This window comes from Lontra canadensis, unplaced genomic scaffold (genome assembly GCF_010015895.1).
Source record: "Lontra canadensis isolate GAN:19392208 unplaced genomic scaffold, GSC_riverotter_1.0 scaffold53, whole genome shotgun sequence".
In the NCBI taxonomy this organism is placed as follows: domain Eukaryota; kingdom Metazoa; phylum Chordata; class Mammalia; order Carnivora; family Mustelidae; genus Lontra; species Lontra canadensis.
The window spans coordinates 8,438,378-8,464,285 of NW_022631047.1; the positions used below are offsets into that span (position 1 = coordinate 8,438,378).

The 25,908-nt window shown below is 41.5% G+C and overlaps 1 protein-coding gene across 1 annotated transcript; it reads left to right on the forward strand.

Annotated features, from left to right (window-relative positions):
• Positions 1-20,211: 20,211 nt before the first annotated feature.
• On the forward strand, positions 20,212-25,652 carry NANOGNB (NANOG neighbor homeobox). Its single transcript, XM_032874331.1, has 4 exons — positions 20,212-20,275; positions 24,504-24,772; positions 24,883-24,962; positions 25,646-25,652. Exons 1-4 carry the CDS (start codon positions 20,212-20,214, stop codon positions 25,650-25,652), a joined length of 420 nt encoding a protein of 139 aa, XP_032730222.1.
• Positions 25,653-25,908: the final 256 nt, after the last annotated feature.

Below are 25,908 nucleotides of genomic sequence, written 5' to 3' on the forward strand. Positions count from 1 at the left end.
GACTCTGCCTACTTGTGATCTCTGTCTGTCAAATAAATAAATAAAATCTTAAAAAAAAAAATAGAGACATGAAATCATTTGCCCCATGATTTTCATCAAATTATACTATGAGTAACCAGTGAGAGTAGCTCATGCTGTCAAGCTGCCATTTTTAACTCTCACAGAACAAGTCCTCCTTCCTGTGGAGCTCTCACAATTGTGTTGCCGGCGCCAGCTTACCAGGACCAGTCAAGGCTTTCTTGTAAATGAAACGCAGGGCCCTCGCTGCCTGGGCAAGCCCTCACTATCATTCACACTGCCCAAAGTACCAGGAATGAGAGTCTATACTATACTACAAAAACACTGCAAAAAAAGTTCTAGTACCGGAACGCTTGGTGACTCAGCTGGTTAAGTGGCTGACTTTGGCTCAGGTCATGATCTCTGGGTTCTGGGGTCAGCCCCACAGTGAGCCCTGACTGAGGCCCGAGTTGAGGCCCGAAATGAGCTTTGCACTGAGCCCAGCTTAGCTCCTGCTTTGGCTTCTGGCTCCACGTTCAGCAGAGAGTCTGCTTCACCCTCTCCTTCTGACCCTCCCCCCTACTACCCATGCTGTCTGTCTCTCAACTAAATAACACCTTAAAAAAAATAATAAAATCTTTATAAAAATGAATTATAAATTCACATAATATAGATAGCAACGTATGTGATAGGTAATTATAGTATTTATAAAAACAAAACATTGTAGATAACACAAATGTGATCATAAGAACTAATGGATGATGCTGGAGATGCATAGACTAAATTATTATACACCCAATAAAACTCATATATTTTGAAAATGTTTAATAGAAGGAAACATACTTGATGTAATATGTGAAAAAAAAGTCAGAGGACATTGCCAGAGGGTTTAAGAAGGTAAAGAAGTAAGCACTAGTATTCCCAAAAAATGAATTAAAATTTTCCCAAAAAGAAATTTATAAATCGGCATGTATATGGTTTTCACAACTTTCTTTAGATTGTGCATACAAACAGTGTATATATATTAAAAATAATGAAAAGAAAGGAACATCTAAATTATTATTTTTGTATTGGACTGTTAGGGTAAAGGTGATTACATAATTTTCTTTTCTTTTGTTCTTCCCATTTCCAAACCCAATTTCCTTTGATACTCACTTAATCTGGGATGCCTGGGTGGCTCAGTTGGTTAAGCCGCTGCCTTCAGGTCAGGTTGTGATCCCAGGGTCCTAGGATCAAGTACCACATTGGGTTCCCTGCTCAGCCGGGAGCCTGCTTCTCTCTCTTCCTCTGCCTGCCTCTCTGCCTGCTTGTGCACTCTCTCTCTCTCTCTCTGACAAATAAATAAACAAATAAATAAAATCTTAAAAGAAAAAAATTACTCACTTATTCTTTTATTAGCCAAAAATATGTTACTCCCTTTTTTTAGAGGCCATGTCTGAGCTAGACCTGGTCTCTACCCAAAATAATTCCATAGCTGAACACATAGTTGGTAGAACATGCAACTCTTGATCTCAAGCTCATGAATTCAAGCCCCGCATTCGGAGCGGAGCCTACTTAAAAAAATAAAATAAAAACAAAAATGAAAATGTACAGTGCTTTTCACCTCCCATGTCCTCCATTCTTGACTAACTTGTCAAACCCTTCTACTTTTTGGTCTCAGTAAAGCTTCAGTATTACCCTCTAACTGATCTTATTCAAATTAAGAGTTTCTTGACTTATTATTATTTCTAAAGACTTTATTTATTTACTTGATAGAGAGAGCACAAGCAGGGGGAGCAGAAGAAGGAGAAGCAGGCTCCCTCCCTATTATAGCAGGCATCCCTATTATTATCTTTAAAGTAGGCTCCACACCCAACATGGGGCTTGAACTCGAGATCGAGGATCACATGCTGACTCTTGACTGAGCTCCAGGTGCTCCAGGAGGGTCTTGGCTTTAGATTTTTATTTATTTATTTGACAGAGAGAGATCACAAGTAGGCAGAGAGAGAGGAAGGGAAGCAGACTCCCTGCTGAGCAGAGAGCCCAATGCGGGACTCGATCCCAGGACCCTGAGATCATGACCTGAGCCGAAGGCAGCGGCTTAACCCACTGAGCCACCCAGGCACCCCGAGGGTCTTGGCTTTTAACCCAAATCCCTAACTCACTTTTCTGACTTGAACAGTATCTCCTGATTCTAATAATATCTGTACCTGTTTCTCTACTTGGCCTTGATATTCTAACTGAACTGACATTTGTCTTTCTAGAGATGTTTTAACTATTGTTTTTACCTTTATATTTTACTCTTTGCTTGTATTTATTGAACAAACTGATTGAGAACATGTGATGGAGGATAAAAAAGGGGGACTAAATGTAACCCACTCTTTGAAGAACTTTGCAGGTTACAGGACAAGATGGTAGGTGCTTGAGTGAGACATAGGTTTAAGAGAGAATTGCTCTTTTCAAATAAGAGAATTTTGAGCATGTTTAAATGCTTAAGGCAATAACCCAACATTGTTGCAAGTTGCCTAAATTCGGTGTACAGTGAACTAAATTTTGATATGTTGCATTTCCTTATTAGTTCCATAGATTATCACAACCCCAACCCAACCCTAATAGCTACAGCAGAACAAAGGAGGGATACCTGGCTGGCTCAGTTGGTAGAGCATGCAAATCTTGATCTGTGGACATGAGTTCCAGCCCCATGTTGCACATAGAGATTATTTTTTAAAAAAGAAGAAGAAAGAAAGAAAAAAGAAAAAACACAAGAAAGAAAGGAAGGAGAGAAGAAGGAAAATTTTCAGAAGTACTTGAGCACTGGAGCAGCTAAAATCAAAACACCAATTTCTTGAAAATAGCACTTCCCAAACAAAATTCTTCCCACGGCTCATCAAGTCTTAAAACAAATCCACGATTCTGTTACTCACACACAATCACAGTAAGACCTGTAAGGTCTATACACAAGAAGTAGGCAGGAAAAACAGAGAAGAGAGAGAAACGTTCTTATGGTTTCACATTCAAAATGGTGACACTTTTCTAGGAAAAAATCCTATCTATTAGTTTAAAAATTACTTAGAAAGCTTGGGGTGCCTGGATGGCTCAGTGGGTTAAGGCCTCTGCCTTCAGCTCAGGTCATGATCCCAGGGTCATGGGATCGAGCCCTGCATTGGGCTCTCTGCTCAGCAGGGAGCTTGCTTCTCCTCTCTCTCTGCCTGCCTCTCTGCCTCCTTGTGATCTCTGTCTGTCAAATAAATACATAAAATCTTAAAAAAACAAATTCTCACCAGTTTTTTTTTTTAAGATTTTATTTATTTATTTATTTATTTGACAGAGCGAGAGCTCACAAGCAGACAGAGAGGCAGGCACAGAGAGAGGGGGATGTAGGCTCCCCGCCGAGCAGAGAACCTGACGTGGGGCTCGATCCCAGGACCCCAAGACCACTACCCAGGCCGAATGCAGAGGCCCAACCCACTGAGCCACCCAGGCACCCTCTCACCACTTTCTAAAGGTTAACTTGCTCCTCTGCTTCTCATTTCCCAGGTGAAATCTTCTAGTCTTGCAAACACCTCCCTTTTCTCTCTACAATGTAAGCTTCGTTCATTGATGTATCCCAAGGACCTAGAAGACCACTGAGTGCATAACAGGCCCTCCATTTGGACTAGATGAATGAATTCATCAACGATGACCTCTAATGCACTCTGGTCTTCTTGCTAGATTTAGAAATTTGCAAAAGTGGCACCATCAACCACTAAGTTTTTCCTGGGACTTTCCTTTACATTTTCGTGTCAACATCATGGACGTAAAAGCTGTCATTTTCTTTTACTTCTCCTTTTCACCCCCAGTTCCCCCAAGGCTGAACTGTGCTTGGACTAGCAGTAAACTGTGTTGAAAAATCGGCGAGCTTCCCAGCAAAGTCATGTGTGCTACTCAGAGGCCCAATGCCCCCTCCACACACATGTTCATTCCTCTGCTTGGTTTCTGCTGTGTCCCTTGTCTACTGTGTGATTTCTTAGGAAAGGGAACCCTACCACTCAGAGACACTCCCGTACCCCACATTACCAAATGTACTCTAATAGAAAATCCCCCCCACCCCAATTTCAGAATGGTAGCTTGAATTCTTGGTGCTTTCCCGGCCTGCACCTCCAGGGGGGACGATGAGGACTAATACAGAGTCCTTCACGAGGGGCCCTTTCTCAGCTTTTGAAAGAATTTCACTCCCCTAATGGGAGCCTATTACTTCCTGATCTGCCATACTTTTGTCCTCTCCAATAGTCTGTTTTCCTCAGAAGTTCCCTACCCCTTTCATTTGTTTCCATTGAGTTTTTCACACTACAACTTGCTTCCTGCCCGTCCCCTCTCGTTAAGGTTACAAGAAAATAATTGTCACCTTACACAGACTCCATTACACTAAAAAGGTGAACTAGCAGCAGTAGCAACACATGGGAGCTCGTGAGACATGCAAATTCTTGGGTCCCACCCAACACCTCTTGAAACGTCATCTACATTTTATTTTATTCTTTTTCTTTTTTTAAGATTTTATTTATTTATTTGACAGAGAGAGAAAGACCGTGAGAGAGGAAACACAAGCATAAGGAGTGGGAGAGGGAGAAGCAGGCTTCCCTCCCAACAGGGACCAGATTCGAGGGCTTAATCCCAGGACTCTGGGATCATGACCTGAGCCCAAGGCAGATGCTTAATGACTGAGCCACCCAGGCGCCCCTCCAAAGAATATTTCTGAAGATTGGACCAGGAGGGGGCAGTACAGTGGAATGGTTAGATCAAGGTTCAGCTCTTCCGCTGGCTGTGACCTTAGCCAACAGTTTCCCCATCTGTACAACAGTGATCAAAGTATGATCCATCACAAGTTTTTTATCTTGAGTGTTCATCTGATTCCTATCTCTCCAGATTAGAACTCAGTATCATAAGCCCATCGGATTTTCTTCACTAAAAAGGCTATGAAAATCACAAAGATCAGGGCAGAAATAAATGAAATAGAGAGCAGAAAACCAAAAATGATTAACAAAACTAAGAGCTTTTAAAAAAAGGAAAAAAAGATTAAAAAAATTAACAGACCTTTAGCTAGACTAAGAAAAAAAGGGAGGGGCACCTGGCTGGCTTAGTCTATGAAGTGTGTGACTCTTGATCTCTGATCTTAGGGTTGTGGGTTCAAGTCCCTTGCTGAGTGTAGAGATTACTTAAAACCAAATCTTAAAAAAAAGTTTCTACTTTTTCGGTGAGTGGATAAAAAGCAGCCCATAGTCATGCTGGTTAGGAAACAGTAGGCTTCCTTGCTTTCTTCCTCTCTGGGCCCCACTTTTTTTTAAGATTTTATTTTTAAGTAATCTCTAGGACCAATGTGGTGGCTTGAACTTAGAGCCCCGAGATCAAGAGTCTCATGTTCTACTGACAGCCGGCTCACGACCCTGGGCCCCGTTTTCTGATAGACTTCTAGTTCATGTGTACAGAGCAACTACACAGGAGTGAGAAGTCCCATCGGGTCACATATCTCAATAGTTTTAATCTGTCCTGGAAAATCTCTAACGGGCCTGGGTGGAGGCAGCTTTGCTTTCTCTCCGGGCCAGCTCTTCCTGTCTCCGTTGCCCTTGCTACGGGGGAGTGGGGTTAGCTGACTGGAAGTCGCTCAGGATGCAGAAAGAAACTCAGCAATCACTCAAACGTACCTGCCCCACAGGGCTGCCGTTCAACCGGAAGCCCTCGAATTGTATAAATGTTATTTGTGGTCAAGAGTTTGCTGTTTGTTTGCTTGTCTGCTGATGCTTTAACATTTCTCAGGCTATTTTTAGTACTGAAGTCTGGATGGTCCTGAGTTCAGAGCAATCATGCCAGCAGTGCCCACTGAGACAGCGGACTCGGTACATGGACGTGTGTAGGTACGCGCGCGCCCACATAGAGTGGGATGATTTAACAATTAACTGACAGTGATGTGGGCTTTTTTATTGCACTGAGATGTGCCAAGGATGTGCCAATGTTTATATTTTGCCCAAACGGCCCTTCCAAATTGCAATAAATATTTATCAGACTCCGCAGCACTAATATCAATCAATAAGCCATAGCCTTAAAATAAAACAACAACAACAACAACTACAGTATTTTGTCTTAACTTTGAAAGTATTAGATTTTCATCATGGAGAAAATAAATAATGTAGAAAGTGAAAAGAAAAAAGAAAAATCACCTGCAATTGAATGAGCCAGCCTGAACATTTTTGTTGTGTTTCTTCCCAGTCTTATTATCCATAAATATACGATGTAATGTTTGTATCATCACGTACTTCTTGGAGCTTTCAAGGGAGGCATCAGTTAGAAATGAGCCTGCCCCAGGCACAGCTGTTGGGCTAGAGCCCAGACTGGACAATCCATTTGTCCCTGAGACAGAAACAGAGAGTTAGAAGCCTCTTCACCAGGGCAGGTCCCGGCTGGAAAAGAACATTATGTTTGACCTTGGGGATTTGAAAAGAACAGTGTATTTGGCATTCAGATGATAGGCCAGTGCCTTTCACCTAACTACAGAGAATTTTTCTCAAGGAGCAAGTTGACAACATTCTATCCCATCCACTACCCCCTCTTTTTTTTTTTTTTTTTTTTTTTTTTTTTTGGTTAATCTCAGATATTGGATTACCCTCTATGGCAAATTTTACACCTCCATTAAAAAACAATATTATAGATCCTTCCCTCACTGTCCTCAGAAAAAGCCAATCTTTCCAACTCCTTGATTATATTCTCCTAGCCTCCAGAACTGTGAGTCATAAATGTTGTCTACACCACCCACTTGGGATACTCTGTTACAACATCCCTAAGTTTAACTTTACTGAGAAGAGGTGAAAAATACGTCTCAGGTCTTAACCTATTGTTGTTATTTAAATTCTGCTCCAGGTGAATGTCAGAATTGTTATTTTGTTTTCTTTTTTAAGATTTTATTTATTTATTTGACAGAGACAGACACAGTGAGAGAAGGAACACAAGCTGGGGGAGTGGGAGAGGGAGAAGCAGGCTTCCCCCCTCCCCACCAGCAGGGAGTCCAATGTGGGTCTCTATCCCAGGACCCTGGAATCATGACCTAAGCCAAAAGCAGCCGCTCAAAGACTGAGCCACCCGGGTGCCCACCTATTATTTTGAAAATATACCACCTATACTTTGAAAATAAATAATACTATTGCCCCTCTTAAAAAATATTTTAAAAGTCTGATGTAAAGATACTATGAGTGCCTCTCTACAAATGGATGTCTGGGAGTTTACATTTCACATTTTAAAACGGCCAGCACTGGGGCGCCTGGGTGGCTCAGTGGGTTAAGCCGCTGGCTTCGGCTCAGGTCATGATCTCGGGGTCCTGGGTTCGAGCCCCGCATTGGGCTCTCTGCTCGGCGGGGAGCCTGCTTCCTCCTTTCTCTCTGCCTGCCTCTCTGCCTGCTTGTGATCTCTCTCTGTCAAATAAATAAATAAAAATATTTTTAAAATAATAAATAAATAAATAAAACTGCCAGCATTGAATACACCAGGACATTTTTCAAGTCTAGATAAAATATATTATCACTGTTATTTGAATTTTAAAAAAATACTTATACCAGAATTGGAGTTGCTAACAGAATACTGGAAAAAATTTTCCATCACACAGGATGCCTGGGTGGCTCAGCCGGCTAAGCATCTGCCTTCAGCTCAGGTCATGATCCTAGGGTACTGGGATCAAGTCCCACATCAGACTCCTTGCTCAGTGGGGAACCTGCTTCTCCCTCTGCCTGCCACTCTCCCTGCTTGTGCTCACTCTCTCTCTCTGATCTAAAAACAAATAAAATATTTTTTTTAAAAAAAGAAAAAAAGGAAAGAAAAGAATTGCCATCAGAAGCGTCAGAGGCAGACCACTGAAGTGTTCTCTGATGGTCCTATGGCATAAAGCACCAAGTTTTCCTAAAACCTGTTTTGTAGAGAAAACCTACACAGCAGGTCTTTATGATTCTTCAAGACATTGTTGCCTTGATTCAAGAGACTACTGTAGTAAAAACCTGCTGCTTTCAGCTGGTGACAATTTAAATGAGCTCCATTCTCAGCTCTCTTTGTCATCCCTATTATGGTTCAGCTACTATTACCCCAGAAGTTACAAATTTTTGTTCTTCGTCCTCTGGAACAAACTATAGATAGTCCCTTGTGGTGGGCAGGAGGGTTCGCTCTCCTTCAGGCATTAGCTTGCCAGCACTTCCAATCTCACCCAAGGGCCTACCCTTTGTAATACTCCAGATAAGCATGTGATAATGAAGCAAGCCAGAGCGGTGATTCTCAAAGTGTGCTCCCTTGGTGAGCAGCTTGGCACCACCGGGGAGCTTGTGAAACATGCCCGTTTTGAGTCTCACCTTTGAGCTATGGGATCAGGAACTCTGGGGGTGAATCCCAGGAGCCTCTGTTTTAACAAGGCCTCCTGGAGATTATTATGCCTGCAAAAGTTTGAGAAGCACTTGCTGGGTAGATAAGGGGCGATGGGGGGTTAGGGAATGTTGCCAAAGGGGTTTTGCTAACCTCCTTTCATAAGACTGTTCTTCAGTAGAACAGCTATGAGGAGCATTTGTAAGAAGGAAAAGGTACTACAGCCTCTGTACAAAAGCTCTGCACCACACCAGCCTCTAGCCGGATCACTGTGAAGCAGATATGTCCTTTGGACAAATATACCCTATAGAGATTTCAGAAGATTTGCTGATCTGGAAAGATTCTGACACATTTCCTTTCATCACTTATCTGTACTGCTTTTCTTTTTCACTCTGGAAACGCAAGCCTTCTGTTCATGTTTTAAGTACAGGTGGTTATTATTTCAACCAGCTAAGTAGGTCAGAACAGAAATACCTCACAGTGTGATTCTCAGATCCCCCAGGGATGATCCCTTTAGCCTTCCTGGACAGCAGCCTGACTCGGACGGTTTGGAATCAGACAGCCCTTCTTTCTCTCCGTCACTGCTAAACTGTGACTTAATCCAGCTGCTGACCTGCTCTAAGCGGCAGCTTCCTCATTCATGAAATGATTATAGTAGTTTCTATCTCCTAGGGTTGTTTTAAGTGTTAAATAAAATTATTTAATATTCTTATCTTTTTTTTAAAGATTTTATTTATTTATTTGACAGAGAGATCACAAGCAGGCAGAGAGGCAGGGTGGAGGCGTGGGTGGAGAAGCAGGCTCCCTGCTGAGCAGAGGAGCGGGGCTCATTCCCAGGACCTCGAGCTCATGACCCGAGCAGAAGACAGAGGCTTAACCCACTGAGCCACCCAGGCACCCCTATTTAATATTCCTATCTTAATAACATATTATTGGGGCTCCTGGGAGGCTCAATGGTTAAGAGTATGCCTTCAGCTCAGGTCATGATCTCAGGGTCCTAGGATCGAGCCCCGCATCAGGCTCCCTGCTCAGCGGGAAGCCTGCTTCTCTCCCTCTCCCACTCCCCCTGCTTGCATTCCCTCTCTCACTGTGTCTCTCTCTGTCAAATAAATCAACAAAATTTTTTTTTTAAATAACATAGGGCGCCTGGGTGGCTCAGTGGGTTAAAGCCTCTGCCTTCGGCTCAGGTCATGACCTCAGGATCCTGGGATCGAGCCCCTCATCGGGCTCTCTGCTCAGCAGGGAGCCTGCTTCTTCCTCTCTCTCTGCCTGCTTCTCTGCCTACTTGTGATCTCTGTCTGTCAAATAAATAAATAAAATTTAAAAAAAAATAAAAAATAAAAATAAAAAATAACATTATTGAATAGAAAGCATTCACTAAGTAGTTCAGATCATTGTTATTTATTGATCTTCATCTCACCTATGGAACCCTGCCTCCCTCTCTATAAGCAGATACCCTCTCTCCTAACTCACTGACAAACACTAAGGCCATTAAGTGTGATTTTCTTCAATCTCCTCCCAGCCCTCCCGACCATTCTCCCCCAAAAGCATCTCACAAAGTTACCTGAAACCTGTCACTGTCACTTCTGAGGTCTAAGAATAAAGGCTGAGGGACTCCTCCTTTTCTTCCTTCTGTTCAAAGCCTTAACTCTTACCATTTTGTCTGGTCCAGAGACATTTTCTGCTTTTTCCTCTGTCCTTTGAATTTGGTCTCACAATAGCTTCACCCTTCTCTCTCCTTTTTCCATTCAAAATTCTGCAAGGGTTATCCATATTTCCTTGTCCATTTTCCTCCAACGCCAGGGAAAATATTTACATTAAGACTGTCAGAGGGGCACCCGGCTACCTCAAGTGGAAGAGCATGTGACTTTATCTCAGGGTTGTGAGTCTGAGCCCCACGTTGGATCGAGAGATTATTTAAAAAACAAAAAACAAGAAACAAAAACAAGTTGTCAGTGATTATCAATATACAGCTGATTGATTTTTCCCCTTTAATTTTGTTGTTCCCAAAATATTCATCTTCTGAACAATCAGGTTTTCACAGGGGGTTGGAGGGACAAAGTTTGGTCTTGAAAATATGATTTAAAGAAAACAGCCGCCTACATAGAAAAGAAAAAGGGAAGTCTTTGGCTAGTTGAGATAGAGATGGTGGTGAGTCACCACATTTTTCCACCCTGAAGTGACTTCTGAAAAGCCATTTGCTGTTTTAAGCAATCTTTGGATGCATCTCATCCAATTTAATCATTTCAGTACCATGCTGATGGCTCTCAAGTTCACTGTCTAACTCTGACCTTTCCTTTAAAGTTATATCTTCAGCTGGGGGCATGTGTCTTCGTTTGTATCTGCAAACTAATTCACACACACCCCTATTTCTCTCCAAAATGTTCTGTTTCTGCTGTTAGACCATCATTCATCGAGCTAGAAACCAAAGAATTCCATCCTTTACTCCACTGCAGTAGGATAATTCCCTTCTCTGGTGGATTTCTTCAGCACCAATTCATTTGCTTATACTCAAGTGTGGTAAAATGAGATGATGGAAGAGTCCAAGTTCTTGGCTTCAAGTCCACAATGTACAGTTCTGTGTACGATACAAAAGATTTTAAAGAAAAAAAAAAAAAACGAACGGGAACTAGCTTTGCTCCCCTCTCCTTCTTTACTATGTGTGGATCAAAGATCCTTTCACACATTGGAAGAAGTTTGCAATCTAAGTTATAGAGGATAGGGGAGGAAAAGTTTTCCTTAACTCAGGGTCCCTGGCTGGGTCTGAAAATTAAGGTAACAAAGACAGATTAATGGGGAAAAAAAGGATACAGATATATTAAGTTTGACGTGACTCTGGAGACTAAGAAAATGAAGACCCAAAGAAATGGTTAAATCTAAGTATTTTTATGCCAGGTGTGATGGAGAGCAGATGGCTGAGAAGAAATACAGGATGTCAGAGAGTCTGAGATAATTGTAGGGAACTAGGAGAATTCCAGCCAGGCCTGTTTGTTAGGATTCTTCTTGGCAAATTTTTGTCTTCAGAGATAAGGAAGGTATTTTCCTCTGGGTATAAGGAGAGCACCTTTCACATGAGGGTTTTATGGCCCATTTCTGGGAACAGGAGGAGTGGGGGAGGTCAGAGCAACATTCCTACTCCTGCAGGTTTCTCAGACTCCCTCAGCTGAGAACATTCACTGTAGCAAAATGCTGTATTTTGGAGCAGCCTCTTCTGAATCACATCAAGAGTGTAATAATGTGAGTGAAGGAGACGTTGCATCTAGACTCTGCCTTAAACAAAGTCCAAGACTTGGTAATATGAGACGATACTCCTTTTTAAGAGATCTGGGAGTAAAAATAACTTTACGTCCCGCTTTCTAAATAAGTTCTTGATATGGCAAACCATTAAGTAGAATCTGGTTTATTCAGTGTCTGTGAGGGCCCCTGAGAGGGCCAATATAATCCCCAGTTACCCTAGAAGGTAACAATAGATATTTTAAATCAAATGCATAATAAAGAACTCCCATGATACTGTTCCGCATTATGCTCCCCTCAACACAAGTCAGGACAAAACAGACATTAGTTCTGTGATTTAGCTATGCCTCTGGGATGCCTAGGAGTTCCAAGGGTCTCTAGCCAAATTTCATACTTCAATCCAAACAGTTCAGTTTTTACCAGGTTTTTGTCGGGGCTTGGAGGGACAAGTTTTTGGCTTGAAAAAAATACATATATATTTTTTAAATTGCCTTGGAAATGTGGGACACCCAATGCATTTCCTTTTTTTTTTTAAGATTTTTATTTATTATTGGACAGACTGAGTGAGACGCAGCAAGAAAGGGAACACAAGCAGGGGGAGTGGGAGAGGGAGAAGCAGGCATTCCGCTGAGCAGGGAGCCCAATGCAGGGCTCGATCCCAGGACCCTGGGATCATGACCTGAGCTAAAGGCAGACAGACGCCTATCGACTGAGCCACCCAGGCACCCCTCAAATTATATTTTCAAGGGGTGCCTGGGTGGCTCAGTTGTTAGGCCTGCCTTCCACTCAGGTCATGATCCCAGGGTCCTGGGATCAAGCCCCACATCGGACTCCCTGCTCGGTAGGGAGCCTGCTTCTCCCTCTTCCACTCCCCCTGCTTGTGTTTCCTCTCTTACTCTCAAGTAAATAAATAAAATCTTTAAAAAAACAAAGAAGGAAAGAAAGAAAGAAAGAAAGAAAGAAAAAAAAAAGAAAGAAAAGAAAATATAATTTGAAAAAAAAAAAAAAAAACTGCCTAGGGATGCCTGGGTGACTCGGTTGGTTAAGCGTCTGCCTTGGGCTCGGGTCATGATCCCCAGGTCCTGGGATCAAGTCCTTCATCAGGCTCTCAGTTCAGCAGGAAGCCTGCTTCTCCCTCCCTGCACCCCCTCCCACACTGGTGCTCTTTCTCTCTCTCTCCAATAAATAAATAAAATCTTAAAAAAAAAAAAAATCCTGCCTAGATAGGAAAAACAAGAAAAAGCCATTGGCTAATTGAGATAGAGATGGTGATGATTCATTACTTTCTCCCCACCTGAAGTAACTTCTGAAAATCCAGAATTCCTAATGACTTTTTATAGGTTTGTCAGCACACAATTAAGTTTCAGCTTAATGAACAAAGGGTAAAATATGTGAAATCAGTTGATTCATTAATCTCACCATGCAACATAGATGGCTGTTGGAAGATCACAAGCGTATGGACAGGACTAGAGATGGAAACAGTGCTGAATATGTTGTCCAGTTGTGTTCCCAAAGATTCTGGACCTCAAAGTTCAGACTTTTAAGGAACTGCCATTTAAATCAGTGGCTTAAGATTGTCAAAAGAGGGGCGCCTGGGTGGCTCAGTCAGTTAAGTGGCTGCCTTCAGCTCAGGTCATGATCCTAGGGTCCTGGGATCGAGTCCCACATCGGGCTCTCTGCTGAGCAGATAGCCTGTTTCTCCCTCTCCTTATGCCTCTGCCTGCCTCTCTGCCTACTTGTGTTCTGTCTGTCAAATAAATAAATAAAATCTTTAAAAAAAAAAAAAGATTGTCAAAGAGTTTTCTGTCTAGGATTTAACATGTTTTTCAAATAATAGACTGATCAGCCATGGGATGAAATGCCTTTTCTAATCAAAAACAATTTATTTTTGTTTTTTAAGACTTTACTTATTTATTTGAGAGAGAGAGAGAGAGAGAGAGAGCACGAGCAGGGGCAGAGAGAGCGGGAGAAGCAAACTTCCCACTGATCAGGGAGCCAGATGCAGGGCTCTATTCCAGGACCCTGAGATCATGACTTGAGCTGAAGGCAGATGCTTAACTGAGTGAACTATCCAGGCACCCCCCCCAAAACAATTTCAAATATATCACTGGAAATGCTTTAAAAATTACAAGAGAGGGGCACCTGGGTGGCTCAGTGGGTTAAGCCTCTGCCTTCAGCTCGGGTCATGGTCTCAGGGTCCTGGGATCGAGTCCCACATCAGGCTCTCTGCTCAGCAGAGAACCTGCTTCCTCCTCTATCTCTCTCTCTGCCTGCCTCTTTGCCTACTTGTGATCTCTCTCTGTGAAGTGAATAAATAAAATATTTAAAAAAAAAATTACAAGAGAGCTTGCACCTCCTCAGCTTAACAGGGTCTGACTCAGCTAGATGATAGGCAGATTAAAGAAAAAGAACAAAGTCTTACATTGTCGGTGTGATTGTAACTCTGCCAAGTGTGTCCTTCAGGCATGGCAGAGATCATGCTTCTGGATTGTATGCCCAAGGCACTTTCTGTTGTCTTTTAAGGTATGTCTGCTCTTGGTGCCTTTTTCATGAATTTTCTCTATGAGGGCTGTACCTCTTACACCTGTCCTGTGGTACTCCCTCCTCAGCACCAGTCTTCTGGTAGTCCCTGTCCCTTTCAAGAGGGACTGCTAGGGGGCACCTGGGTGGTTAAAGTGGGTTAAAGCCTCTACCTTCGGCTCAGGTCATGATCCTGGGGTCCTCGGATTGAGCCCTGCATCGGGTTCTCAGCTCAGCAGGGAGCCTGCTTCCTCCTCTCTCTCTGCCTGCCTCTCTGCCTACTTGTGATCTCTCTCTCTCTCTCTGTCAAATAAATAAATAAAATCTTAAAAAAAAAAAGACAGACTTCTAGGACAGATGATCTGGGGAGCCATAGAAAGCACCCTTGTTACGACAGGCCAAATCCAAACCCTGTCAAATGGTGATATGTATGGCCTGCCTACTCCTGATCAGCTTGTTAGTGAAGCCACTACCCGCAAGTCCTTCTCACCACCATGGACAGCTCCCAATGGAGCCTCTCATGCTTCTCAAGCTTTCCAAGTTTGTCTCATAGAACTCAGAGACAATAAAGTCATTTAATTGCTACAGTCTTTACAGTGGGAGATTTGGTGGACTCTGGAGGATTGTTTCTTCAAGCCAATGACCTGTGTGAACTCAATCCTATCGCTATAACCAATTCCTTCTGGAGAGATCCAATTCTCAATGCCTATTCTTCATAGAATCAATACTCTTTTTTTTTTTCTTTTATTGTATCTTGAGTTTCAAATTTTCTCAGGATATAGACCTAAGAATATCTTCTTAATTATTTAAACACTGCATCTTGTGTGAGATACTTTCTCTTGATGTTTAAGATTTGCTCTGTTGTAGGGAGGTTTAAAAATACAGAATTCCAGTCCTTACCCCTGATTTACTGAATAAGAATCTCTAAATCTAGGCACTCAGCACCAGTGTCTTTATCTTTCAACATTAATTCATGCTGTGGAGAAGTCTGGAATTACCATGACTTTAATGCCCTTTTAAAATAAATTTAAATTTAAATTTAATTTATACCTTTTTTCCCATCAAAGATGTAAAACTAATTCTGCCCATTTTCTTGAGTTTTAAGAATTCACCAGAATAGGGGTGCCTGGCTGACACAGTCAGTAGAATGTGTGACTCTTGCAAGCTCTCAGGGTCAGGAGTAATCTCTACATTCAATCCTCAGGTTGAATGTAGAGATTACTTAAAAATAAATTAATTAATTGATCAATTAATTAAAAAAAGAATTCACCAGAATATGTATCAGTATTGATTATGCAGCATTAAAAAAAATTGCACTCTAGAGTCAAATAATAGAAACAAGAGCAAAAAGTGTCTCAGGATCTCACATGAGCTTTATCATCCCATTGTCCAAAGTGTAAAACTTTCAGCTGTCTTTCCACTGTCAAATGATCTATACATCAGGGGCGTTTGGGTGGCTCAGCCGGTTGAATGTCTGCCTTCAGCTCAGGATATGACCCCAGGGTCCCAGATTGAGCCCTAAATCGGGCTCCCTGCTCAGCGGGAAGCCTGCTTCTCCCTTTCCCACTCCCCCTGCTTGTGTTCCCTCTCTCCCTGTGTCTCTCTCTGTCAAATAAGTAAAAAATTTTTTTAAAGATTTTATTTATTTATTTGAGAGCGAGACAGTGAGAGAGAGCATGAGCGAGGAGAAGGTCAGAGGGAGAAGCAGACTCCCCATGGAGCTGGGAGCCCGATGTGGGACTCGATCCCGGGACTCCGGGATCATGACCTGAGCTGAAGGCAGTCGTCCAACCAACTGAGCCACCCAGGTGTCCCAAATAAGTAAAATCTTAATAAATATATAAATAATCTGTACATCAGACACTCCCTATCCTGCCTTGTCTGAAACTTCTTCCATAAGTACTACACTCCCAACACTATTTTTTTCTTTTCATTTGCTCAAGAAAAGAGAGAACTTCCAATGTTTACCTCACCTGGGCACAGCACACAAAACAGTTCACGCTGACTATTTTTTAAATCTATCAGACTGGCATAGTTCCTTTATGAGAACCAGATTTATAACTACCAAGAACTGTGTGCTGATATCATCATCATTCTTGACATCTGTCTATGATTTAATCAAAAGAAGATGGATGAGTGGAAGGCTGTGGCCTCATTCTTGATTACATATTGGGATCACCAGAGGTACTGTATAAACTACTAATGCCTGACCTCTCCCCGCCCCACGGTGGTTCTGATTCAGTTGCTCTAAGGTGTAGCCCAGGCTCTCCAGGTGATTCTAATGTGCATCAAGGGCTGGGAACGACTGGCGTAAAGATGGTTTGTTGCTATAGGAGGCGTGTCTAGGGTGGATATGAGGGAGTGTCTGTTGCCTGCATGACCTAGAAAGTCACCAGATAATTTGCACTAATGTTCACTGAATAATTTGTACAGTGGTTGCATCTCCAGTAATACACTTTAATAAGCATCTGAGATAGAGATCAAATCATAAAGATAATTTCCATACCACACAAAACAACTTAACTATATCCTTTGCTGGGAAACTACTTAGCTGAAGAAAAATCTAATCCTAGATATTACTTTCACGCCTTCCCTTAAAATTCTCCAAGAATTGGATAAGTGGGTATGCTGGATGGCCTAAATGTGTAGTCTGTTCTTTCGATTTACTTTTATTATACCAGTGGTCCTGCCCATTACAGAAATGCTAACAACTAGAAGCAAGCAAAACATTAAAAAATTTTAAAAGTCACTTCCAGGGACACGGGGCTGCCTCAGTTCATTATGCATCTGCCTCTTAGCTTTGGCCAAGAGTCTCGTGGGTCCTGGGATTGAGCCTCAGCTGGACTCTGAGCTCAGGAGGGAATCTGTTTGAAGATTCTCTCCCTCTGCCCCTCCCCCTGCTCTCTCTCTCAGGTTCTCACTAAAATAAATAAATAAATCTTTTTAAAAAATGACTTCTATTCATATCTGCCAGAAGAAAACCCTTTTAACATTTTGGCACATATTCTAGATTGCCCATACACATATTTGCCATCTACATGGCCAGTGGTGAATAAATATTTGTATTAATATAAATTTTTTATAAAAATTGCATCATACTGCAAATAATATTTTTCATATCTATATACATACATCCCATTATTTAAGATTTAGTTTCTCTGCATCTTGATTACATTGAACATTTTTCACACACCTACTGGAAATGCATTCATTTTTTAACTCTATATATATACTTTACCCACTCTATCACTGGCTGATCATTTTTGTGGCCCACTGACAACCAAGATACAGATGACACCTACCTTAATTCTGGTCACCAATATCACTGTAATCACTCCTACAGTCACCTACAACCCTTCAGTGGTGTTCAGTAGTCTCAAATATTTAGCACAAACTCCTTAGCCTGAGTTGGAAAAGCCTTCAGTCTCCTGACTGGCATCCAGATTAGAACACCTCTAATCAATTTTCCAATTTAAATTTTACCTGATCACAACCCAGATTAAAACTCCTCATCGGGGCACCTGGGTGACTCAGTGGGTTAAAGCCTCTGCCTTCCACTCAGGTCGTGATCCCGGGGATCCTGGGATCAAGCCCCGCATCAGGCTCTCTGCTAGGCAGGGAGCCTGCTTCCCCCTCTCTCTCTGCCTCTCTCTCTGCCTGTCTCCCTGCCTACTTGTGATCTCTGTCAAATAAATAAATAAAATCTTAAAAAAAAAAAAAGAAAGAAAGAAAAGGAAACTCTAGATAGTTTCCATTTACCCTCAGATCCTAATCCAGAAATCCTAATTTCATCAAACTGATTCAAATCCCATTTCTGGTTGCTACCTCACCAATAAATGTACTTGGAGACTTGGAGAGTAAACTGAAGGTAAGAGAACAAGTCATGTTTTTATTTTGAGAAATAACTTTCTAGGCAGAGGAAATAGCACAGGCAAAGTCCGTAAACTGGGACTGTGCTTGGCTTGTTTACTAAAAACTCTGGCAACCAAATAAATAAATAAAATCTGAAAAAAAAAATAAATTTTTAATAAATAAATAAATAAAAATTTAAAAACCTCTGGCAATCAGAGGGAATGGAGAAAAGAGAGTGAAGGGAAGTGTTAGCAGAAATCAAAAAGGTAGGGCGCCTTGGTGGCTCAGTGGATTAAAGCCTCTGCCTTCAGCTCAGGTCACGATCTCGTGGTCCTGGGATTGAGTCCTGCATCAGGCTCTCTGCTCAGTGGGGAGCCTGCTTCTCCTACCCCTCTCTCTCTCTCTCTGCCTCTCTGCCTACCTGTGATCTCTCTCGGTCAAATAAACAAATAAATATTAAAAAAAAAAAATCCAAAAGATAGCAAGAGATCAAATCCCTCAGGATTTTGTAAGCCATTGTAGTCTTAGGCTTTTACTCTGAAAAAAATAGACATTGTCAACTTTTTTTTTTAATTTTTTTTTTAAGATTTTTCTTTCTTTCTTTTTTTTTTTTTTAAGATTTTATTTATTTATTTGTCAGAGAGAGAGGAGTGAGAGCGAGCACAGGCAGACAGAGTGGCAGGCAGAGGCAGAGGGAGAAGCAGGCTCCCTGCCAAGCAAGGAGCCCGATGTAAGACTCGATCCTAGGACGCTGGGATCATGACCTGAGCTGAAGGCAGCTGCTTAACCAACTGAGCCACCCAGGCGTCCCGACATTGTCAACTTTTGAGAAATGAAATGGTATTGTCTAATTTATATTTAAAAGGGCTACTCTGCTATGTTGGAAGTAGACTGTGGGGTAGGAAGGCAAATACAAAAGGAGAGAGTTATGAAACATATCTAGTTTAGAGATAATAGTGGTTAAGAAGTGGTAATATTCTTGGGGCGCCTGGGTGGCTCAGTAGGTTAAAGCCTCTGGTTTCGGCTCAGGTCACGATCCCAGAGTCCTGGGATCCAAGCCCAGCATCAGGCTCTCTGCTCAGCAGCGAGCCTGCTTCCTCCTCTCTCTGCCTGCCTCTCTGCCTCCTTGTGATCTCTGTCTGTCATATAAATAAATAAAATCTTAAAAAAAGAAAGAAGAAGTGGTAATATTCTGAGAATTTTGAAGGAAGAAAAGCAAAATTTTCTGACAGATTGAGTTTGGACTATGAGAAAAGGAGAAGAGTTAAAGATGCTATCAAGGGTTTTTTTTGTTGTTTGTTTGTTTGTTTGTTTGTTGGGGGGTTTTTTTGCTATCAAGGTTTCTTAACTCAATAAGCTGGATGAATGGATTTGACATTGTTCAGGTGGGGTACTGAGAGTGGATCAGGGTTCAGTGAAAGGGATCATGACTGAGTCTGGGATTTTTTGTTTTTAAAGATTTAATTATTTGAGGGGCACCTGAGTGGCTTAGTCATTTAAGCATCTGCCTTCAGATCAAGTCAGGATCCCAGGTTCTGGGATCAAGTCTGAATCAGGTTCCCTGCTTGGTGGGGAGCCTGCTTCTCCCTCTCCCACTGCCCCTGCTTGTGTTCCCTCTATTGCTGGATCTGTCTCTGTCAAATAAATAAATAAAATCTTTTTTAAAAAATAAGATTTAATTATTTGAGAGAGAGAGAACGTGCAGAGGGGAGGAGCAGAGGCAGAGAGAGAGACCCAAGCAGGGCTTGACTCATGACTCTGAGATCACAGCCCAGGCAGAAACCAAGAGTCAGAAGCTTAACTGATTGCACCACCCAGGTACCCCTGAGTCTGGGAATTTTAAGTTTGACTTAAGTTACCTAGAGGATGTCCAAGCAGAGATATTGAATATATGAGCCTAGAGATAAAGATCTGCACGTAGTCACCATTTGGGTGGTATTAAATCCTTCAGATTGGATTACCAAGGCTAAGACTATGTATATATAGGAAAGAAGAGATCTAGGGATTTGGCCTTTAGTAACTGGAAAGGACCAAGGCTGGGGAAAGGTTGGAGGAAAGAGAAGGAACAAAGAAAACCTTGCTCCTTTTGTTTTGACGTTTGTTTATTTATAATCTCTAAACCCAATGCAGAGCTCAAACTCTCTCATCCTGAGACCAAGAGTCACCTGTTCTACTGACTGAGGCAGAAACTTTCAAAGAAAACTTTGAAGGAGCAGTCACTGTATAGAAGGAAACTGAGGAAAGGATGGTATCCTGGAAGCCATGAGAAGAAAGCTTTTCAAGGTGGAGAGGACTCCTAACACTTCAAAAGATCCTGATATTTCAAGTAAGATGGGGATGGGGGGGAGCGGCAGGGGCACCAGGGTGACACAGTTGGTCAGTTGGTTAGGTGTCTGACTCTTGGTTTAGGCTCAGGTCGTGGTCTCAGGGTTTTGAGATCCAAGCGGCTTCTGGCTCTGAGCTCAGCAGGGAGTCTGTTTGGCACTGTCTCCCTCTGCCCCTCTCAATGTGCGCTCTCTCAAATAAATAAATCTTGGGAAAAAAAAAAGATGGGGATAGGGAATTGATCATTAGATTTTTACATCATTAACTTGTGACTTTGACAAGAAGCGGATCTGTGGAGATTGGATATGAAAGTCTGATTGGAGTATTCAAGAGAGAAAGAGGAGGGGAAAATCACCAGCATACAAATACAGAGAAATCTTTAAGAGTTTTGCTACGAAAGAAAATACAGACTTAGGGTGGAAGCAATAGATTCAAGAGAGATGTGTTTTGTTTTGTTTTTTCCTAACCTGATAATAATTACAGTATGTTTATATCACCAGCAGAAATGATAGGGGAAAATGATGTAACTAACTAATGATTTGAATTCCACAAATTTGAAGTTGAAAATTTTAAAATGGAGTTAACAACTTGAATTTAAATTTCAATTATTTTTTAATGCATCTATGCAATTTAACCGTAGTGTGGTCTGAAATCCTAGGTCATACAAGTGCTTTAAAAAATTGAGATATAAATTATAAACCATAGAACTCATCCTTGTAAGATGCAAAATTTTAAAATATATAAAATCCAATTTTTTAAAATACAGTCACAATGTTGTACCACCAACACCACTATTTTGTTCCAGAACATTTTCATCACATTTAAGAAGAAGCCTATTGGGGTGCCTGGGTGGCTCAGTTGGTCGAACCTCTGGCCCTCAATCTCTCTCTCTCTCTCTCAAATAAATAAACAAATCTTTTTAAAAAATAGTTTTCTTGGGGCACCTGGGTGGCTCAGTGGGTTAAGCCTCTGCCTTCAGCTCAGGTCATGATCTTTGGGTCCTGGGATCAAGCACCACATCGGGCTCTCTGCTCAGCGGGAAGCTTGCTTCCCCTCTCTCTCTGCCTGCCTCTCTGCCTACTTGTGATCTCTCTCTCTCTGTGTTGTCAAATAAATAAATAAAATCTTAAAAAAAAACTTTAAAAAATATTTTTCTTTTCTTGAACTGTCTGGTTTCAGCATCAGGGTGTGACAGTCAGTCTTATGAGCAACTTGCCTACGCTAGAGACTCAGTTACTCAACACTAATAGAGATATTGCTGAGATTTTTTTTTAAGATTTTATTTACTTATTTGACAGAGACACGAGAGAGGGAACAGAAGGACTGAGCCACTCAGGCACCGCTAGCTGAGATTTTTAAGGTATGTTTTAGATGCAAGTAAAATCCCTCATAGTTGACTTGAAGTAGGGGAGATTTTTTTCTTTTTAAGATTTTACTTATTTGTGGGGCGCCTGGGTGGCTCAGTGGGTTGAGGCCTCTGCCTTCAGCTCAGGTCATGATCTCAGGGTCCTGGGATCGAGCCCCACATCAGGCTCTCTGCTCAGCGGGGAGCCTGCTTCCTCTCTCTCTCTCTCTGCCTGCCTCTCTGACTACTTGTAATCTCTACCAAATAAATAAATAAAATCTTAAAAAAAAAAAAAAAGATTTTACTTATTTGTTTGACAGAGAGAAAGAGAGAGACATAGCGAGAGAGGGAACACAATCAGGGGGAGTGGGAGAGGGGGAAGCTGGCTTCCAGCTGAGCCAGGAGCCCTATGCGGAACTCGATCCCAGGACCCTGGGATCATGACCTGAGTCAAAGGCAGACACTCAACAGTCGACTGAGCCACCCAAATGTCCCTAAATATCTTAATATATATCTCCTACTGGTTCTGTTTCTCTAGTTGAACCCTGACTGATAACACAGCGTAATCAATACTGGCCTCAGAGAATGAGTTGGGAAGTATTCCTTTCTCTTCTATTTTGTGGGAAGAGTTTGTGAATTGTTTAATTATTATTTAAATGTTGGTAGATTTCCCCAGTGAAGCCATCTGACCATGTGAACATTTATAAAATTTGTTTTTCTGCCCAAGAAATTCGTTCTACCATATGTGCTAATTTGAAGTAGTTCTTTTTATTTTTTTAAGATGTTATTTATTCACTTGACATAGATTGAGAGAGAGTGAGAAAACTACAACAGGGGGACGGGCAGAGGGAGAGGGAGAAGCAGTCTCTCCACTGAGCTGGGAGCCCAACACAGGGCTTGAACCCAGGACCCCAGGATCATGACCTGAGCCAAAAGCCAGACAGATGCCCAACTGACTGAGCCATCCAGGCACCCTGAAGTGGTTCTTTTACTTCAAATATATCTGAAACATCCATCTTTCCATGTTAATATTCACTGATGCACTTAGTATTTTTTTATTGCTGAATTATATCCCATAGCATAATACATTAAGTGTTTTTTTTTTTTTGTAGGGGGGGAGGTTGGGGTTTTTTAGCTTAGCAGATCTGAAATTTTTTTTTAAGGATTTTATTTATTTGAGATAGAGAGAGCAAACAGGAGCAGAGGGGAGGGGCAGAGGGAGAGGAAGAAGCAGACTCTCCAGCAGACTCATCCAGGCTCCAGCTTAACCAGCTGAGCCACCCAGACGCCCCTGAGTTTAAATCTTAACTACAAATCTTACTAGCAGTGCAAGTTTGGCTTCTATCTATCTATCTATCTATCTATCTATCTAAGGGACTAGTACAGAACTGTGGAAAAGCTGGATTTATGCGCTCGTGTTCTTTCACTGATGCTCCCTGTTCTCCGACATCTATCTGATCCACATCTCCTTGCATGTTCTCAAGTCTTCTGTTTTTGTTTTGTTTTCTCTGTTCAGTCTCCCTGAAGATAAACTTTTGATTTTAAAATTTTACTGACGGTGGGTGGGGAGGGGAGCATCTAGGTGGCTCAGTGGGTCAAGCATCTGCCTTCTGCTCAGGTCATGATCCCAGGGTCCTGGGATCAAGCCCCACATCGCGCTCTCTGCTCAGCGGGGAGCCTGCTTCCTCCTCTCTCTCTCTGCCTGCCTCTCTGCCTACTTGTGATCTCTGTCTGTCAAATAAATAAATAAGACCTTAAAAAATTAATAATAATAATAATTAATAAAATAATAATAATGTCCATTTATGGGCATATGCCAGAACTATCCTGGGAAAACTGAAACATATGAACAAATTTCTATAAAAGTATATATCTTACCAAAATTCTCTCAAGAGGAAATAAAAGCCTGAATAGTCCTTTAAGTAAGGTCACTCATAACTTAATTTTTTTAAGCTAACTTTTTTTTTTTTTAAGATTTTATTTGACAAGCAGAGATCACAAGTAGGCAGAGAGGCAGGCGGAGAGAGAGGAGGAAGGAGGCTCCCCGCCGAGTAGAGAACCGGATGTGGGGCTTGATCCCAGGACCCTGGGATCATGACCTGAGCTGAAGGCAGAGGCTTTAACCCACTGAGCCACCCAGGTGCCCCTAAGCTAACTTTTTTTAAAAGATTTTATTTATTTATTTAGAACAGAAGCAGGGGGAGGAGCAGAGAGAGAAGGAGAGAAAGAACCTCAAGCAGATTCTATGCTGAGCACGGAGCCCGGTGTGGTCTCATCATGGGGCTTGATCTCACAACCCTGTGATCATGACCTAAGCCAAAATCAAGAGGCAGGCACTTAACTGACTGAGCCACCCAGGCACCCCAAGGTAATTTATTTTTGACTAACATCACAATGAAACATTAATTTCAATTTACAGCCCCTTTCTTTACTCGGTCTATATTTAAATCCAAAAGTAAATTATTTTTAAACTGATCATTTGGGGCACCTGGGTGGCTCAGTGGGTTGGGAATCTGCCTTCCTCTCAGGTCATGATCTCGGGGTCCTGGGATCAAGCCCCGCATCAGGCTCCCTTCTTTCTCTATCACAACTTCTCTGTTTCTCTCTCTCTCTCTCATTCATTCTCTCAAGTAAATAAATAAAATCTTTAAAAATAAATAAACTGATCTTCTTATGAAAATCTTCATTGATTTTGATAACCTTAATTTTTCTTTCTTCTCTTATTTCCAACAATGTACAACACTGCTGCTTTATGAAAATCAAATAGTCTCACACTGAAGAATGTGGACTATGATCTACACGTCAAATTTAGCTGCAGTTTGAGTTTATTCCACAGATTTTGCTATACAGAAAGAATCGACTATGCTTTGTGATCAAAATCCAGGGCAAGCAAAGAGAAATTGTAGTGAAGATGAAAGAAAGGGAAAGAAAAAATGGAAAGAAAGAGAAAGAGAAGAAAAAGAAGTGGAAGTAGAAGAGGGACTGGAAGAGGAACAGGAGAAAGAAGAGAAAAATGAAAAACAATATCTCCAGAAAAGATTAGTCAGCAAACCCCTCATGGACACTCTCTGGGCAAACTTTAAGTTAAACAAATGCCCCACAATAGGAGATAGCCAATCACTTGCATTTGAATTTAACATGACAGTAAAACAGGTATGAAACCTATTTCTTTATCAACAGAGTCACCTTGTAGTACTATCACTCATGTAAACCAATATCCTTATTCCTTCATTCATCATCTCCCCCACCTCATTTTTTTACAGATAAAGCAATGGTTTCGTAAAAGGAGGAAGAAATACAATAAAGATATGTACAAGCAGAAACCTAAAAAAAGACCTAAAAGGTAAGAATGTTTTATACGTAGAACACTAAGTAGTAAGGAAGTAAAAAAGGAACATATTGACTTCCAGAGGAAGACTGTGTCCCAAAGTTCTTGGATATCCCATCAGCTTTCCACAGTCCACCATTGCCATTTAGCTCTTGCTGGAAGGTTGAGTACTGAGCGTCGTGAGAGCTCAGATTGCTGTCAGACATGGCCCGTGGACATGGAGGTGAACTTGGTTACATTAAACCAGAACTTCCAGATTATAAACTGTGGAAGATAAATGGAAAACCATTAGATAACTGTCCAGAAGCCGGCTGCACAAGGCCTAAGGGATCCATGGGGCCTCCATGAAGCTTGGAGATACACGGGTGGTTTTTTTGCAAACGGTGTTTCCTTTGGTGCATTATTAAAACAATTCAAATAGGGATTTGCTGCATTTGTGGTAGCTGTAGGGGCTGATAGTAGGATTTAATAAAGTGAGAATACAAGTTTAAAAAAAAAAAACTTTTCATGTTCCAGCCAGTGACACAAAGAACCGCTGACTGCCCTATTTGTTATTCTGCTCAACATACAAAGACACATGTGCATACACAGACATGACACCATTTACCATGTAGTCATATTCCCAAATATACTACTAAAGCCCTTAAATGTTTATTGGCTGCAATATGGAATTAATAATTTCATCTTTTTTTTCTTAGATGCTGACTATTTGTGATGCTTGTCTTCTCTGTGTTACCTACTGGCAGAATCTCATGTGACTGGAAAAAGTGAAGATAAGAACAACATCAACATTTTTTAAAGTACTAGACTATACACAGAATTTTTATATATTATTTATGTATATTTATATACAATTTTTTGTGTATTACCTCACTTGATCATCACTCTAAACCATAAGCGAGGAAACTGAACTGCTGGGAAATAATGTGGTTTTGGGGACATCTATGTGGCTCAGTCAGAT